General features: G+C 38.8%; 1 protein-coding gene across 2 annotated transcripts in view; it reads left to right on the top strand.

The window, feature by feature from the left end:
* Positions 1 to 309: 309 nt before the first annotated feature.
* The window catches only part of vsx2 (visual system homeobox 2), a 31,973-nt gene continuing 16,494 nt past the window's right edge, over positions 310 to 15,788 (top strand). For both annotated transcript variants that reach the window (XM_039741909.1, XM_039741908.1), the window contains exons 1-3: positions 310 to 767; positions 2,412 to 2,496; positions 13,768 to 13,891. In XM_039741909.1, coding sequence (XP_039597843.1) covers positions 356 to 767; positions 2,412 to 2,496; positions 13,768 to 13,891 — 621 coding nt within the window. In that variant the 5' untranslated portion in view covers positions 310 to 355. The remainder of the gene's footprint in view (positions 768 to 2,411; positions 2,497 to 13,767; positions 13,892 to 15,788) is intronic.

Raw genomic sequence — 15,788 nt, 5'->3', positions numbered from 1 at the left:
GACGCTTACATCGGAACGGCGTATTTCAGCAGTAGAGTTCATTAAGACATTCAACGGCTTTTTGAAAATTATCTTCTCAATGCGGCAACTAATGTGTTAAATCGATATAAAAATAGGGATGAATACGTACTTCTGTGAAAGGAGGACTGCATCACTTTTGTAGAGAAAGTATTTTCCCTGAAATTCGTAAATTCCTTCCTGCTTGCTGATTGGCTACTCCTCGCTGACCCCCGTTGGGGTGGACCTGTTGGATAAAAGGGGAATTTCTAGGGGGATCATGAACATTGCACATTGAAGAGTGCACTTGGGACCAACTTTAGGAAAAAAAAAATAGTCAGGGAATATATTCCGAATCATGACTGGAAAAGAAGGGGCAGTGTTGTCTGAGAGTTTAAATAAACCGAAATCTGCATCCCTGTCGGAGAACACAGGGGCGAACCATCAGCCGTCAAAGATCATCTCGACCAACCCTCCCAGGTGTACAGGATTTGGGATTCAGGAAATATTGGGCTTGAACAAGGAGTCCTCATCTGTCCCCAGGGCCGCCCTCGAATCCCTGCCGACTGGAGCTCACCTGCTGGCGGCTAGGTCAGTTCTGAGCCCAGCTGGGGTGGGCATGGGGATGGGACTGATCAGTGCCGGGGGCATCCCGGCATTTTACAGCCAACCTGCCTTTCTGGAAGTATTGTCAGATCCACAGAACGTCCACCTTCAGCCGCTAAATAGGACAACGGGACCTTTGGACACCAGCCAGACGGCCAGCTCAGGTATGACCAGGAAGAGTCGCGTGCAGTAATTCGTTCAGGTCTCTTCTGCAATTGCCTGCTGCTAAATCTTCAAACAGAAGACAACTGGGTGCCTAATACGCTTTAAGATCCTAAGAAATTATGTAGAGACCAAGAGTTTCCGTCAGCTGCATTCGTTTGCAAGAATGAATATGTTGCTCTCATTTCAATACATTAACAGCAAGTTTTTTTTCGGGTTTCAAAATGTGAAACGCACTGAAAGAAAGGGGCAGATGTGAGCTGCGAGTCCAAAGGCTGAACACGCAGGGAGTTAAACAAGGGAGGCCGTACACCTCCGTGCCCAACAGTGGATTCGAGCAAACGCGTTCGGGTTTATTTCATACGTCTTTTAAATCAATATATTGCTTCAAAGCAACAACATTTGTTTTTTTTAAAGTCTTCAGATTGTTTTTCCCTCGGTCCCGGCGTTATGGAAAAATGACGCATTCCTACAGGCGTTTATGTCGAGTAATTCGCGCATCTTCATTCGTGAGCTCCAGACTCTTTACATTTGGTTACTTAAATGTTTGGATATAAAACCAACAAACTAGATGGCTGACAAATCAAAAGAATTGACCTTTGACGAGTAGCTGTTCAAAAGGCACAAGTTTAATACCTCCGGCTATCAAGAAGGTGGTATAAAATTACTTTCTTTACAAATGTCTGTCAGAAGGAAAGTCTCAAGTAGGGGGAGCATCTCCGTTAGCCGTCACTACAAATAATTTAAATGTACATTTGGAAGGATTAAACCAAATGTGGCAAAAATGCAGACCCCAACACTCCTCTAAAATGCATTCCTTTATCCACTATTGGCACTCCCTCCGCAAAAGCAAACCCCCCACACACACATATATACATACAGTGTATGTATGTATAAAACACATATTTGACAAGCACTAATCAAAGAATTAAACATGTTTAGTGGATTCACGATAATAGCACTATCATAAAAAAACAAAACAAAAAAAAAACGCCAGAGATAATATAAAGGCAAGAAACAAACTGTGCTAATTTAATGTTGCTTAATTTTTATACCATTACTACAATAATAATAATAATCCTAATAATGCATCAAGCCTAAAATTAGTTATATTTTACAAAAAGGTCTGGAATCTCTGAAATAAAATTAAAAATAAATCACACAGAATAATAAACGTGAAATTAAAAGATTCATTTCTGGGTGTATAAAATTTTAAATATATACTGTAATGGAGATTAATAAGAATATTGGTTGTCGCTGTTATAATAAAATTGTAACACTTCAGGAAAATATATTTTACTGTAGCCGAAACTGATTATGGTTATAAAATTGTTATCTCTTTCTGTTTTTGTCTTTGCGGAATTATTTTCTGTTAGTCATTGTTATGTACGAGTACTACATATTGCAATATCCAATGATCGGTTATTAAGCCTATATATTATTTTTTAACTTATTACTAGTCGATATATACTACAACATATTTTTATAGTTAATTTGCTGTTTTATGTCTTTGTCGTTTTCACTGTAATAACGAATTAATAATGAAACGTTAAATTCCGTTTTCTGTTACCCAGTTCGTGAGTATTTCGGTAGTGCTAATTTCATTTTATGCTTTTTATATTATAATGCTGTTTTTATTTTTGCAGATTCTGAAGACGTTTCCTCAAGTGAGAAAAAACTGTCGAAGTCCTCTCTAAGTCAGAGTAAGAAACGGAAGAAGCGCAGGCACAGGTATCATGTCAGACCAACGCCGTGTGTCACGCAGCAGTCCATATGAGATTTGCATTATCACAGTAATAATAATAATAATAATGGTGATTATAAGAATTTAGATCCAAATACTGTACATAATTCCTGGCTGTCAATGTATTACTGAATATATTTTAAGATTTACAGTTTTAAAAGCTAAACAGATATGTGTTTGTATGTGTTTGTGTGTAAAATATATACAATACAATTACAATTTAGTGCATTTCATTTATATAGCGCCTTTGCCATGGTAAAAGTGCCTTATCGAAATTTAAAATGAACAACAGAGAATATACAACATTAGATATAAAATAAAATACGCATAAAACACTAAATAAAGATGAGTACCGGAAATGCAAACCTTTTTTTTTTTTTAAGCAGGTATCGGGAATTTAAAGAAATAGTTTTATGCGTAATAGTTACAAAAAATAAACAATGCGGATCTTAATAAGGATGCCCTGGCGGATTAAACCTCTCTGACCAGGTCACGGGACTAATTACAACAGCAATATTAATAGAATCATCCATCCGCTGAAATTGTATTAAAATTAACGACTCCTATTAAATTATCTAACGGTGTAGATAATAATATTGTAAATATCTGGACATTTTGCCCTCGGTACAACTCGTTATTGTTGGTGGTGTGTAATTTGGGATTATGGAATGTTATGTTAGTTCTTATTATACAGCATTTCCATTCATATTCCATCCGCCTTTTAGCACACAGTTGTTAGTATAAATGGCACTCGTTTAATTTATATATGGGTTCCAAGTTCATGTTTATTGCTCTGTATGTCAAATACAGTTTTCAATAGCAAGTCCCCTATGACTAGTGGTAATTTTACAATACCAACAAGAAACAATGAACATAATAACTTAACATAGGGAAAGCATACAGCAAACATACACGCGCAGCAGCTGTGCTGAGTCTGTCGTGTACATTTATGACGTGTGGATAAAACTCGCACCTGAACTACTGGGTCGAGGGCTGACTGGTCCCGTAAAACGAAACACAGTACAGTCGTTTTAAAAGCAAATTCAAATGAAAACCAAAAAAAAAATCTTGTAAATAGAATTGAAAACAATTCTGAACTAAAAATTGAAGAGTTGTGATTCTTATAAATAATTTGGTTTTACTTGAATGTCTATACATTCATTTGAGGAGCTTTTAACGTTACTCAGAGTGCCTTGTCGAGGATAAATCTGTCATTGGGTAAGCTTCAATATAGAAAAGGGTCTGTAAAGGAACGAGAGATGGTGCGTGGCCGTTAAATGTACCAATTACTTGGGTTTCTAATAATAATGATAATGAGTAGGCTAAATAAGTCATGTTTGAATGTAGTTACTGTCCCGACCCCTTCCACTGACCTGTGTGATAGCACGGACTTCGCCCAAAGGTGGATGTCACGCGTCAAAAGTTAGACGCGCGCTGAGATCACCGACTCCTGCCTCCCTGAACTCGTCATTGAGCCGTCAGAAGTAATTAAGGGCAATTAACGTGGCCTTCCCCTTTCACATTGATGCCTTTCTGATTCATTGATAAAGGCTAATCACATTTTGAAAGTGTGATAATTCGAGATGATTGGTAAAAGCAGAAATATTGGGCATAATAACTATAACAATAATTATGCGTTTAACATTAGTAATTATTAATCAAAATACAACAGGATAAAATGTAGTGATGACGCAGTTCTGGGATCACTGATCACGTGACTGACACTAGCGCACCAACATGCCTGTGAAGAACCCAACTGATCAGAACTGAAGCTGGTTGCCCTTTAAAACACCTCAGATCCAGTCACAGCCTCCGCCGTGGCCTATTTGATCATTTAGATCAAGTACAGGCATTATTATCAAACCTAATGTGTGTGGCTACAGACGTAAATCTGTAAAATGTAGGTAACGTTTTCAAAATGGATCCAGTCGGTTATGAAGTGGACAAAAATAATACAGATCATACAAATCACAGCCGACACGGTGTCAATATAATAAGAAATATTACTTCATTTGAAATAGCATTATAAGCACGGCATAATGAGCATTTTAGGACCTCGTTAATATTACAAATTCCCATCCATTTTCTAAAACCCACTGACGCTTCAGTTTATCCGGCTTACACATTATGCTTACTTTCGAATCAACACTAGTTGGGAAAACTGCATTTTCAGCTGAATAATTTTCCGTGACTATCTATCCATCCATTAAGAAACATCTTTAACCTGGCGCAAGGGATCGTGGGATGAAGCCTACCAGCCCATCACGGGACATGAAGCTCCCCACCACAGTCTCACAGACTGAGTCAGTTTAGGGCCGCCAGTTACCCAAACACCCCAGTTTTTGGGAAGTGGAGCAATGACACCGAGAGAACATACAGACTGCACATAGCGTGCAAAGATGGCGTCTGGGCCTGAACTCAACCGGGAGCTCTACCGCCCATCGTAAAGAAGAGAAGCATTATTACCATTCGAATTGGTCGGCATAAACGTGCTTTGCATTTCTTCTTCAACCCTGGGAGTATTTTTTGTCTGATTTCTCCAGGCTTTCAAAACACACACACACACACACACACGGTTTATGTAGTGCAACATTTACGGTGATTTTCTAAAAGTAAATGATGGCCCGTTGTTTATGCTGGTTGGTGTGCTGCAGTATTTCATCCTGGCATTTCAGTCGGATCTGTACCTTCACTGACAGCATTCGAAGGGCTGCATGTCATTACCAGCAATTGCTTTTTGAATTACAAAGTCCAATGTTTAAAATCCGGGAAATCTTTCCTAATTCATCTGCTGAATATATTAAATAGAGCAGAGGGATTCGAGGATTATTTAAAATATAAATAAACCCCAGGGTAATGTCCGATTAATCCAACATTAGTTATCTAACCCATTGTGTTGTCAATAAAAATGCCTTCTGTTGTTATACCAGCCCAGCATTATCGAAATAAATAAACAGACAGACAGACAGACATCATCTTTTTTCAGCAAATCAAAATAAATAAATAAAGAGCTTTTGTTTTGTTTAGTTCTGTCCAAACGCCTGCTAAAACAGCTTAGAGTTTAGAGCAGCAAATTAGGTAAAAATGATGCCAAAAAAGCTGATACATTTTATTTTACACACACACACACATATACGGCATATATTATATATATATATATTACTGTATATATATATATAACTGTATATATATATATATATACACACACACGCACTAATATAGAGTAAAATAGCTCGCTACGTTATAGTTTAACAATCCCGTCGAACATAATAAATATATTTAAACCAGCCAGACAAGGTTGAATCCTCTTTACCCTAAAGAGCTTTATACATTTTAATAAGTAAAGAAGACAGTAAAAACAATTCAGACATAAAGGTTACTGGAGAAGTCTATATCCATCCAAATTAATCGAATGTCTTCTTTTTTTCGTTTGTTTCTGCATTATAAAGAACATTTCCTCCCAATACAACTAACATTGTTTCTCAGTTCACCTCAGTATAATGGATTATAATTGAAAGAACGCGCACACGTTACTTGCGTGTTGTATGCCGTAATAATTTAGCCCTTCCGTCATTTTAATATCAAGTGACTCACTTATACAACAATCAATACAACGATCTGGGACATTTTCTTTGGGCTTCCTGTCCCATGTCAAACCTGCGCATATAGGGCTAATATGGTGCCCGTTTGCATGTCCGCGCGTCCCGTCCAGTGTAGGTCGCGCCCAGCAGGCTTCGTTTGCCTGCAGTAGAGTTGCGGATCCAGAAAAAAACGCATATATTACAGTTTTTAAATGAGAACCCTGGACTAGATTTTTTTATTACAACTAAATCCGTCCATATAAATAAATGTATACATTAATAATAATAATAATAATAATAATAATAATAATAATAATAATAATACGTTTTCTTTATATAGCGCCTTCCCCATATTCGAAGTGTTTTGCCCTTGAAGTATTCTCTTATTTATTGCCACCAGCTTTTTCAAGCCATATTTTTGTACAAAAGTCAAACAAACTTAATCGTTACTGACCTCTTCGAAAGGTGTGGGTGCAGTCTCAAAGGGTTTGTGTAAAATCTCGAAAGTGCTTCGCCGGCACCCGAGAGGTACGCGAGTGTAAGCAGCCCTCTTCCTCCTCCTCCTCCTCCTCCTGCTGCTGCTGCTGGCGTCTCGCTGCCCGTAAACTGCGAGAAGAGTCCAAAAATCAGGCTCAAGTATTTTTAATGCTATGATTAAAAAGTAAGGAAAACACATGCAACTCACATCTGTATAATTAAGTGCGTGCATTATACAAAATATTTTATTAGGAAAAAAATGGGTAGCGAAAACACGGAAGGAGTTGTATTAACTTTCAATATTCATTAAATGAAACGGGTAGTTGAATTGTAACAGTTTTATTAAAATTAGCACGTTTTATTAGTCGTTACGATAAAAACGAAGGTTAGTCCTCCTTATTAAAATATAAAATAGTCGATTTTAAAATAAACTCGATGGATGGGTTAAACGCCGCATTCGTGTGTAATTCTTCATCTTAAATTTACGAAATGTGAAAACGTAGAAGAGTACGTAACATTGTAAAGGTTTCCTTGTTCCTAATTCGTTCCCTATTGCGGCATCCGTTAACACAAGCGATTCGTTTTGGTGCATTCATTACGAACGAAGTGGCGGAGTTTTCCTTTTTCTTGAAAATTTCAAGTGATTAAAACTCCGTATACAATGATACAGTTGAGTTCTCAGACGCGTGCGGAGGCGCGGGTCGTGATGTCAAACCCTAATTATTGTAGTATGTGTCAATTGCAAGGGTGCCTGTGTTAGTAAGGATTGCTTTGGAGGTCTTTGCCCGCGCTTCTTAAAATATACTGGCCATAAAGTGGTTCTTTTCTTGGTTTTGGCTCATTGGGCTTTGAAAAGGTTCTTAACTTGTGCACAAATCAGAAATCTTTAATGTATAACTGGCTGCCTCTCAGGATACTGAAAGATGAGGACATCTTGAACTTACCCAATGTTATTGTATGCAGCACACATCCTTTACAAATCAGGAACCCATTGGGCTTTCACAAGTCTGTTATCATTTATTTATGGGGCCTGTTGCAGAACTAAACAAAAAAAAAAAGTTCTTTCTGGAAGGGCACCACTCCGAAGAACCTCCCTGGTACCTTTATTATTAAGAGTGCACCTCTAAAAAAATGTTGTAAATAACACATTTCTATTAGGGTTTAAGGGATCAGTATATCACTGTTTGTGCAATAAAGGAAAATTAACTTTTAATTTTTTTAAGTAAAAAGTCACTTTGCAATATGGTCCCTAAAACAGAAGTTTTGGAATTTTCCATATGGTCTTTGTTGGTGACTGGAGCTCTACTAATGAAATGTTACTCATTCATCTGATTGGGTCGTGGATATGGCCATCCATATAAGTGGCTGGCTGTTTTATTTGAGTGGAGCAAAGGCTGCAGTATTACATTACTCAGTCAGGAGGCAGAATATGGACGTATGCACGGTACATATGTTTGTGTGAGTATGCTCTGTGTTACTTCTATCGGGTTCCATGTAGGGACAGACAGTAAGTAGTAATCACCTGGTCTCCTAGAATACGATGTGATGACAGCACATAGCTGACTTTTACTTTGTCATTGTTTGCTGGTGTTTGTATTTAGGACGATTGTAATGTTACATGTTTCAATTTCCACCAAGCTTCAGCTGTAGGGCAAAAGGCCTCACACTTTCCTCTATAGTACTCTGGTATGAAGAGGACTTCTTTGTGGACGCAATGACTGTGAGGCGTGCAGGTGCTGTAGCTTCAAATCAAACCCCAAACTGCTGCCCCTTCATCGCAGTGCTTGACAGGTCCTATGTGGTACACCTTGTAGTGATACACTGTGTTTGCTTTTTGCCAAACATGATGGTGGGCAATAACGACCAAACAACTCCAGTTTGTTGTCCTCTGTCCAGACAACATTAGTGGTTGTTTTAAGTATAGCTTCTTCAAATCCATCCTGCTTTGTTCTTTCTGGAAGGAAGAGCATTTCTTCTTATTGCATTTTCATGAACGACATGCTTCTTCAGTCTTTTTATGAGCTTGGATTTATGAACTGTAAAAATGTATAATGTTGACAGAGACCTGTATATCTCTGAATGTAGTTTTTAGGTTTTTTGCCATTTTGTGGAGCATCTGCAACTGTGTTAAATGTTCTCCATTTGCAGAAAATAAATCAAGGCTTCTCACTCTAAACTGAGAGACTTCAAATTATTGGGTAATATTATAACACTAAATCCTCCCCATACTGATCAGAAGCAACTTTTGGTACCTGGTGATCATTTCAGATGTTTGCGGTCTTTGGCATCATGTTACCACAAACCTGAATGCGCGAAGCCTAACTGCCAAATGTTCTGTTTTTGTTCAATGGTGGAAGCATTTCTAATCATCAACTTGAATAGCAGCACCTGGCACTTATTACTGTACCTTTTTAATGGACTGCGTGCAGGAAGAGCGTTTTTACTTTTTTCTATGCCTGGATTTAGCAGGTCAGTTTGCCTTTGCTGGCTACATAATGACAAAGTAAAATGTGTCTAATTTTAGGACTTCTGCATGACTAGAAGAAAGAAATGCCTTTGTTCTTGCCTTCCTGCATATATACACAAATACATTTTGCAGCCTTCGTATTCATTAAGAACATAAGAAATCTGACAAATGAGCAGGGCCCATTCAGTCTATCAGGCTTGTCTGTTTAGCTAATAGCTAAGCTATCCGAACACCTCATCCAGACACAAGGTTTCTGCTTCCTGGGGAGATGGTATCTACCCTGGCATAAATGAGTACACACAGTAAATTTATGCACATGCCCATACTCATTCATATGGAGTCAATTCCAATTAAGCTAGCGCACATTTTATTGATGTAGAAGGAAAACCAGTTTACCCAGATAGACATGGAAACAAAGTACAAACTTTCACACAGGCTGTGCCTAAACCAGGATTCTGGAGCAGTGAGGCAGCAGTACTAAGCACTTTGCTGCCATACACACACACACGCACACATTTCATATGATGGCTATCACAATGAAACCCTGAGAAAGAGATTCCAAATAGCAAGCAGTAGAATATGCAAAGAGAAAGTTAAAGTCATAGAAAGGGTAGTGATCATCAAATCAAGAAGCCTGCCTTGTGCCCAGTGGTGGGAGCAACTAAAAACGCAGACTCAAAGTAGAATTTGCCAAGCATTAACTACAGTAACGTCTGAGTTTCTACACTGATGCGGTACCCCCACATTCAACAGGGATTTGCACTGTTGTACTGAGCAGATTAAGGAGCTGTCTGAGATCTACTTTGAACCCAAAAGATACAGTTAAAACAAAAATAAAATACATCCATCCATCTTCCAACCCGCTGAATCCGAACGCAGGGTCACGGGGGTCTGCTGGAGCCAATCCCAGCCAACACAGGAATCAATCCTGGGCAGGGTGCCAACCCACCGCAGGACACACACAAACACACCAAGCACACACTAGGGCCAATTTAGAATCGCCAATCCACCTAACCGGCATGTCTTTGGAATATGGGACGAAACCCACACTGACACGGGGAGAACATGCAAACTCCATGCAGGGAGGACCAGGGAAACGAACCTGGGTCTCCTAACTGTGAGGCAGCAGCGCTACCACTGCACCACCATGCTGCCCACAAAATAAAATACAAATTAAAAAAAAAATAAAACGAGATTTGTGCCGGGCTTAAAATGGACCACAACTAGAAATATGAAAATACCCAAACAGGAAAGTTACACCTGCTTCAGTTACAAGTGCGGCAAAATAAACTTTAAATATTGCTGGGCCCTCCCTCCACTATCCCCTGTCTAACTTTTTTCATTTCCTGTGCTTCCACAGTTCCACTCTTTTAGTTTTTGTATTTTGCTCACTCTCTGACTTTCACTTTGTTACATTTTCATCGAGGATTTGTTTTGAAAATTTTCCCTATGATTGTCAGTAATGGAAATGAAATTTGAGTGCAAAGGCAATTGTGTCAGAATGCTAGGCGACAAAGCCTATTTTAGTGTATTGCTTTTTTCTAACATAACAAAAACAGCTGAAAGCTGAATTTAAGCTCACCTCGTACGATTGCTGAGTTTCTGAGTGTAGCGTCCAAATCCGTCAGACTTGTTTCCATTCTTTTCAGTTTGCCAAACATAAGGAGAGATCTTGATGGGTTTGTTTTATTAAAACTGCAATCACGTAAGGCATGAAGAGAGCAAGTAGGGGAAACTACCCGTCAATGACCTTGTAGCAACTTGGGGTCATGATCAGAATAGTAGGAGTTTGTTGTGCAGGTCCCATAAAGAGTTGATCAGCTTACACTTCCTCAGAGATCATAATGCACTGTTTTTGATATTTCCCTCTAATGTGCAGCCTTCTCTTTTTCCTGGATGCACTAACGCTGTTGGCAGCTCATTTTTATTATGTGTACAGTTCTACTGGCATCATCTGCCCGGTCAGGTACTGTGGATGTGACTACAGATGGCCAGGGAATGCTAAGTAAGGTGTAAGTGTTCATAATGGCACAGCCCCCTTGTGACTCAAGGCTAGTTTACTCTGATATCCTTAGGTGCTACTTGAAGACATGGGCATTTGATAAACTATAACGGTTGCTTGTTCGTCTATGGACATCTCGTTGTTCTTATTTTGCTGCTCCAAATGGCATATCTCTAATAATTCTCCTTTTTTGACTCTACCCATGTTTTTTTGCTTTTCCAAAGTCCATTAGACCCTATATGTCCTGGCTAAATTGCCCATTATGACCTTGTCCATTCCGGCCCCCTAATCATCTGTTGTCCCTTATTGGCTAACTGTCCCTCTCACCCCTTCACCACCTAATAGCTAATGTGTGGTGAGCATACTGATGCAAGAATGGCTGCCATTTCTTCATCCAGCTGAGTGCTACACATTGGTGATGGTTGAAGTGGCTCCCCATGCTCTGCGTAAACTACTTTGAGCTGTTAGAAAAGCACTATACTGTATACATGTAAAAAAAATCCATCCATCCATCCATTATCCAACCTGCTATATCCTAACTACAGGGTCATGGGGGTCCGCTGGAGCTAACCCCAGCCAACACAGGGCGCAAGGCAGGAAACAAACCCAGGACAGGGCGCCAGGCCACCACAGACATGTAAAAAATAAATAACCTAATGAATTAATGGTTAATTACCCCCTGAAAGGTGATGGATCTCTGAGCGGCAGTTTTTGAAGAGCTCATCCAAAAGGCATCAAGTGGTTCCTTACAAAGGATCAGTGAATTGTGGGCTCTTTCGGTCCTGTTTATTGTAGTCTAATGGCTAGATCTTTGGAATTGCAACCCTCAGGCTCTTGATTCAATGGCCATCACTGACTTGTTGCATGTTCTTATTCAAACCGGTTGACTTGCCAGTGATCGTTACACTTGTTACAGCCCTTGGGATGGTGTTTATTACAGAAAGACTAACTCTCTTTAAAATTATTTTTTATTTATTTATTCTCTTTATATCACAAAAAAAAAAATCTTTAGAGGTAAACCCCCCTGTCTGGGCCCATATTCTCAAAAATGAGCACAGCCAAATGGTACCCTGGAACAATAAAATCAGAGTAATTCTGGAGGCAGAGCTAAGTTGTGTATAACAATGAATCAAATAAATTAATTGCACCCCTGCCAGCAATAGAAGTATAAACTTTTTACACAGTAAAATAAATATTGTGTATTGTGCAGCGGTATGTTGGTACCCTAATCTAGCAGCCTCTAGTCCCTTCCCTTGGCACCCTACTTCAGGTCGCCCAGAGAGAAAGGATAAGACACCAAAGAAGGCTGATAATAGCCATCTCTCTCAATTGTCAACAACTGAGTTAGGCCCATGGCAAGAGATGGCAGGTCTGGCACTATGGCTACCAGATTTGTCATCCTTGCTCGCTTAAGGAAGTGGAAAGTCAACCTAGGCATGCATGGTGCCTAGAGGTATGCCTTTCCCATGTTGCGTGTGGTTGAGACTCCTCAGGGTACCTTTTTTTTTAAAAAAAAATCTACCATTTCATTACATTCAGCACAAGTTTATTTCCTAACGCTGACTGGCCAATACAAATGCTGCTATATGCCTATCTGTTGTTTATTGGCATTGTTCTTTGATTGTTTGTGTTGTTTTACAATCCTTTCTGTAACAATATTGTTTTACTAAGATTCTGATAAACCCTCCAAGATGGTAACTACTGAACAGCATGTTACACAACATAGCAGCATCTGAAGTGACTCTGCCAGTCTGAATAGCAACTCACGCGTTACATGGAAAGCGAGTCACATTACTGGTAAAATATTATTTGAACTCAATCCATGCATCCATTTTCTGCACAATCTTTTGCTACTACAAACTTGTGGAGAACAGGGGCCTACCCCAGCTGTTTCTGAATAAAGTCTGGCCCCTGTCACTGGGCACCCTCACTCAAGTGCCCATAATGGGGGAATTTGTGAATTGTCATTTAATGTAAAAAGGTGCCTGTTGTGTTATGAGAGTAACCAGAGCACTTGAGAAAACTCACCTGGAATGACATTGGGCTAGGAATAGTAACCCAGTCCATATGACACAACGGTATGAATCAGTACTCATTTGAGTCATTTGGCCTAATTTTAGTTAAAAATATATGAATACATGTAAATGATATACAGGGGGAGTCAAAATTATGTTAACATTTGAATGGCAGAAACAATTTATTCACAAAACATACTTCATATGTGCAAGATGATTTACAGGAATGTCTCAACCTGTTTGTCATCATCAAGTTCAACACACAAAGACCAACAAGCACCAGTACCATTTAAAGCCCAGCCACACATTTCACATGGAATAGATGATACAACAGTCCGTATTCTGTCCTCCAGGTCATCGATATCACAAACATTCCTGCTATACACATGTTCCTTCACCATACCCCATAACCAGAATTCACAGGGTGTCAAATCAGGGGAGTGTGGAGGCCATGGCATTGGTCCACCATAACCTATCCATCGACCTGGAAAGGTGTGGTCAAGATAAAAATAATCCATTAGTGTTAATTTTGACTCACCCTGTATTTTGGCAGTGGTTCTTACTTTTTCTGTTCATACTAGTTCTGGCTGAGCAGTCAAAATAAACTGAGAAATAAGAATTCTAGCTTTTGTTAGTGCCACACTCCATTTAAAATATTCTCTGTATTGTCAATCACTAAACATAATGAAAAGTACACTTGTCTGTTGTCCCCCTAGAACGATCTTCACGTCCTATCAATTGGAGGAACTGGAGAAGGCCTTCAATGAAGCACACTATCCTGATGTCTATGCCAGAGAGATGCTGGCTATGAAGACAGAGCTCCCGGAGGACAGGATACAGGTAAGACTAAAAGCAGTCATCAAGGCTTATTTAATTAAAGTGCAACATACTGCATTCATGATCATGTGGGATCGACGGTTTTTAAGAAATTCCCATGGTGCTGTGCTAATAAAGCAAACAACTACCAAATAGTATAGTTAAATAACTCAAATAAGTCAATGAGATATATTATATATATATATATATATATATATATATATATATATATATATATATATATATATATATATATATATATATATATATATATTCATTCACCTTAATAAAAGGGCAAGTGTCTATGTATCTGTCTGAATGCTAGGATTAGGAAGAGAAATGTAAAAATAGGCAAAATATGTAGTCAAAAATTTAAAATTATAATAAAAATGCCAATTACGTGTCTTAAAATTAAGATAAGACAAGAAAACTTGTCTTATCGATCGATTCAGTTGTCCAGTGTTATACACCAGCAACTGCAGAGTGATATAAGGACTTTCTTGCACCCACTCAGGCCATGTGAATGAGGTTTATAGCTGTAATGCTCATAACTGATAACTTTGCATAGTGGGCAATGGATGAGTGAAAATAACAATAAATTGGTGAGAAATCAAAGCCCCAACACAACTAGGCCAGAGTCGCTAAATCAGGCCCGTGCGGACAGTGACCACCGAAATATTTCACAGCGGAATACTTCTGCTATAAGACTGGTACGTTTGATGAGTAATGCCCAGGGGAAACGGTGAAAACAAGCAGGTTTTTCCAAAGAGGGAAAGTCCATCCTGAGGAAAAGGAATCAGGTGTATGTTATACCAAAGCAAACTGACAACCCATGTATCAAATAAAAAACAAGATCTACATTGATTACTTACATTTCAACCTGTCTTAGACACTAGCACAGCTAGTATGTATGTACTGTATATATATAAAATAATGAAAAGTAAAAATAAAAAAAAATCACAAATAATCATAATTTAATACTGCACTTTGTTATTAAGCTACTGAATTATACAAGGTACTGGTTATAATATTGTGAATTATGCATAAATCAATCAATATGCTAAAAAGCATCTTATACCCATTCAATTCTAGAGTTCCTCTTAGTGAAAGTACAATTGGCCATTGACAATAAACACAAAGAAGTAAAACACTCAAGATAATAAATTAAAGATCAGATCTCACAACGTTTCCTTTCATAATCGACTGCCATTTGTACTCCTGAAACTTCACAGCTGTTGTCTGTGAGGTCACAGCAGCCGCTCAGATGGTAGTTGGTCATCCACTGCATTCCAGTACCATAACACCTTCAGCCAGTCTGACAAGCCAACACCCTGGATGAAGGGGTCACTGCTAGTCAATGGCTGGTGGTCCCAGTGCGAAGCACCTGCTCTTTTTGTTAAGATTTCCTGACGCCTTGTGGAGCAATCAAGGACTTCTATGAAACATTATTTAAAAAATAGTGTTTTGAAGGTTCTAGAACAGGTACAATACCTCTCAAATATTACATTTTATTTCATTTGTGAATGAAAAACCTATAACCACTTTACTAAAAGATATAAATGTTAGTGTGTGCTTGGTGTGTGTGTACCCTGCGGTGGGCCGGCGCCCTGCCCGGGGTTTGTTCCTGCCTTGCACCCTGTGTTGGCTAGGATTGGCTCCAGCAGACCCCTGTGTCCCTGTGTTAGGAAAATTGTTTGGTATGGTATTTCTTAGTAAGGAAGTTTTTGGTGGGAAATTTTTACTGCAATCTTGCATTTACATGTGTTTCATTCAGGGATTCCAGTTTGTTCTTTCTGTGAATGGCCCAAGGAAACGTGATCTTATGTGAGTTAAAAAGACTTTGTGCTCTAACAATATAATGCCATACAGAAATGTCATTTGGAATTATGGGCACATGTCTGGTTATCACAGTAAAAATGAT

Source organism: Polypterus senegalus, chromosome 18 (genome assembly GCF_016835505.1).
Source record: "Polypterus senegalus isolate Bchr_013 chromosome 18, ASM1683550v1, whole genome shotgun sequence".
Lineage (NCBI taxonomy): Eukaryota > Metazoa > Chordata > Cladistia > Polypteriformes > Polypteridae > Polypterus > Polypterus senegalus.
Note: the sequence above shows the minus strand (reverse complement) of the source record. Positions and strands in the feature narration are given on the sequence as shown.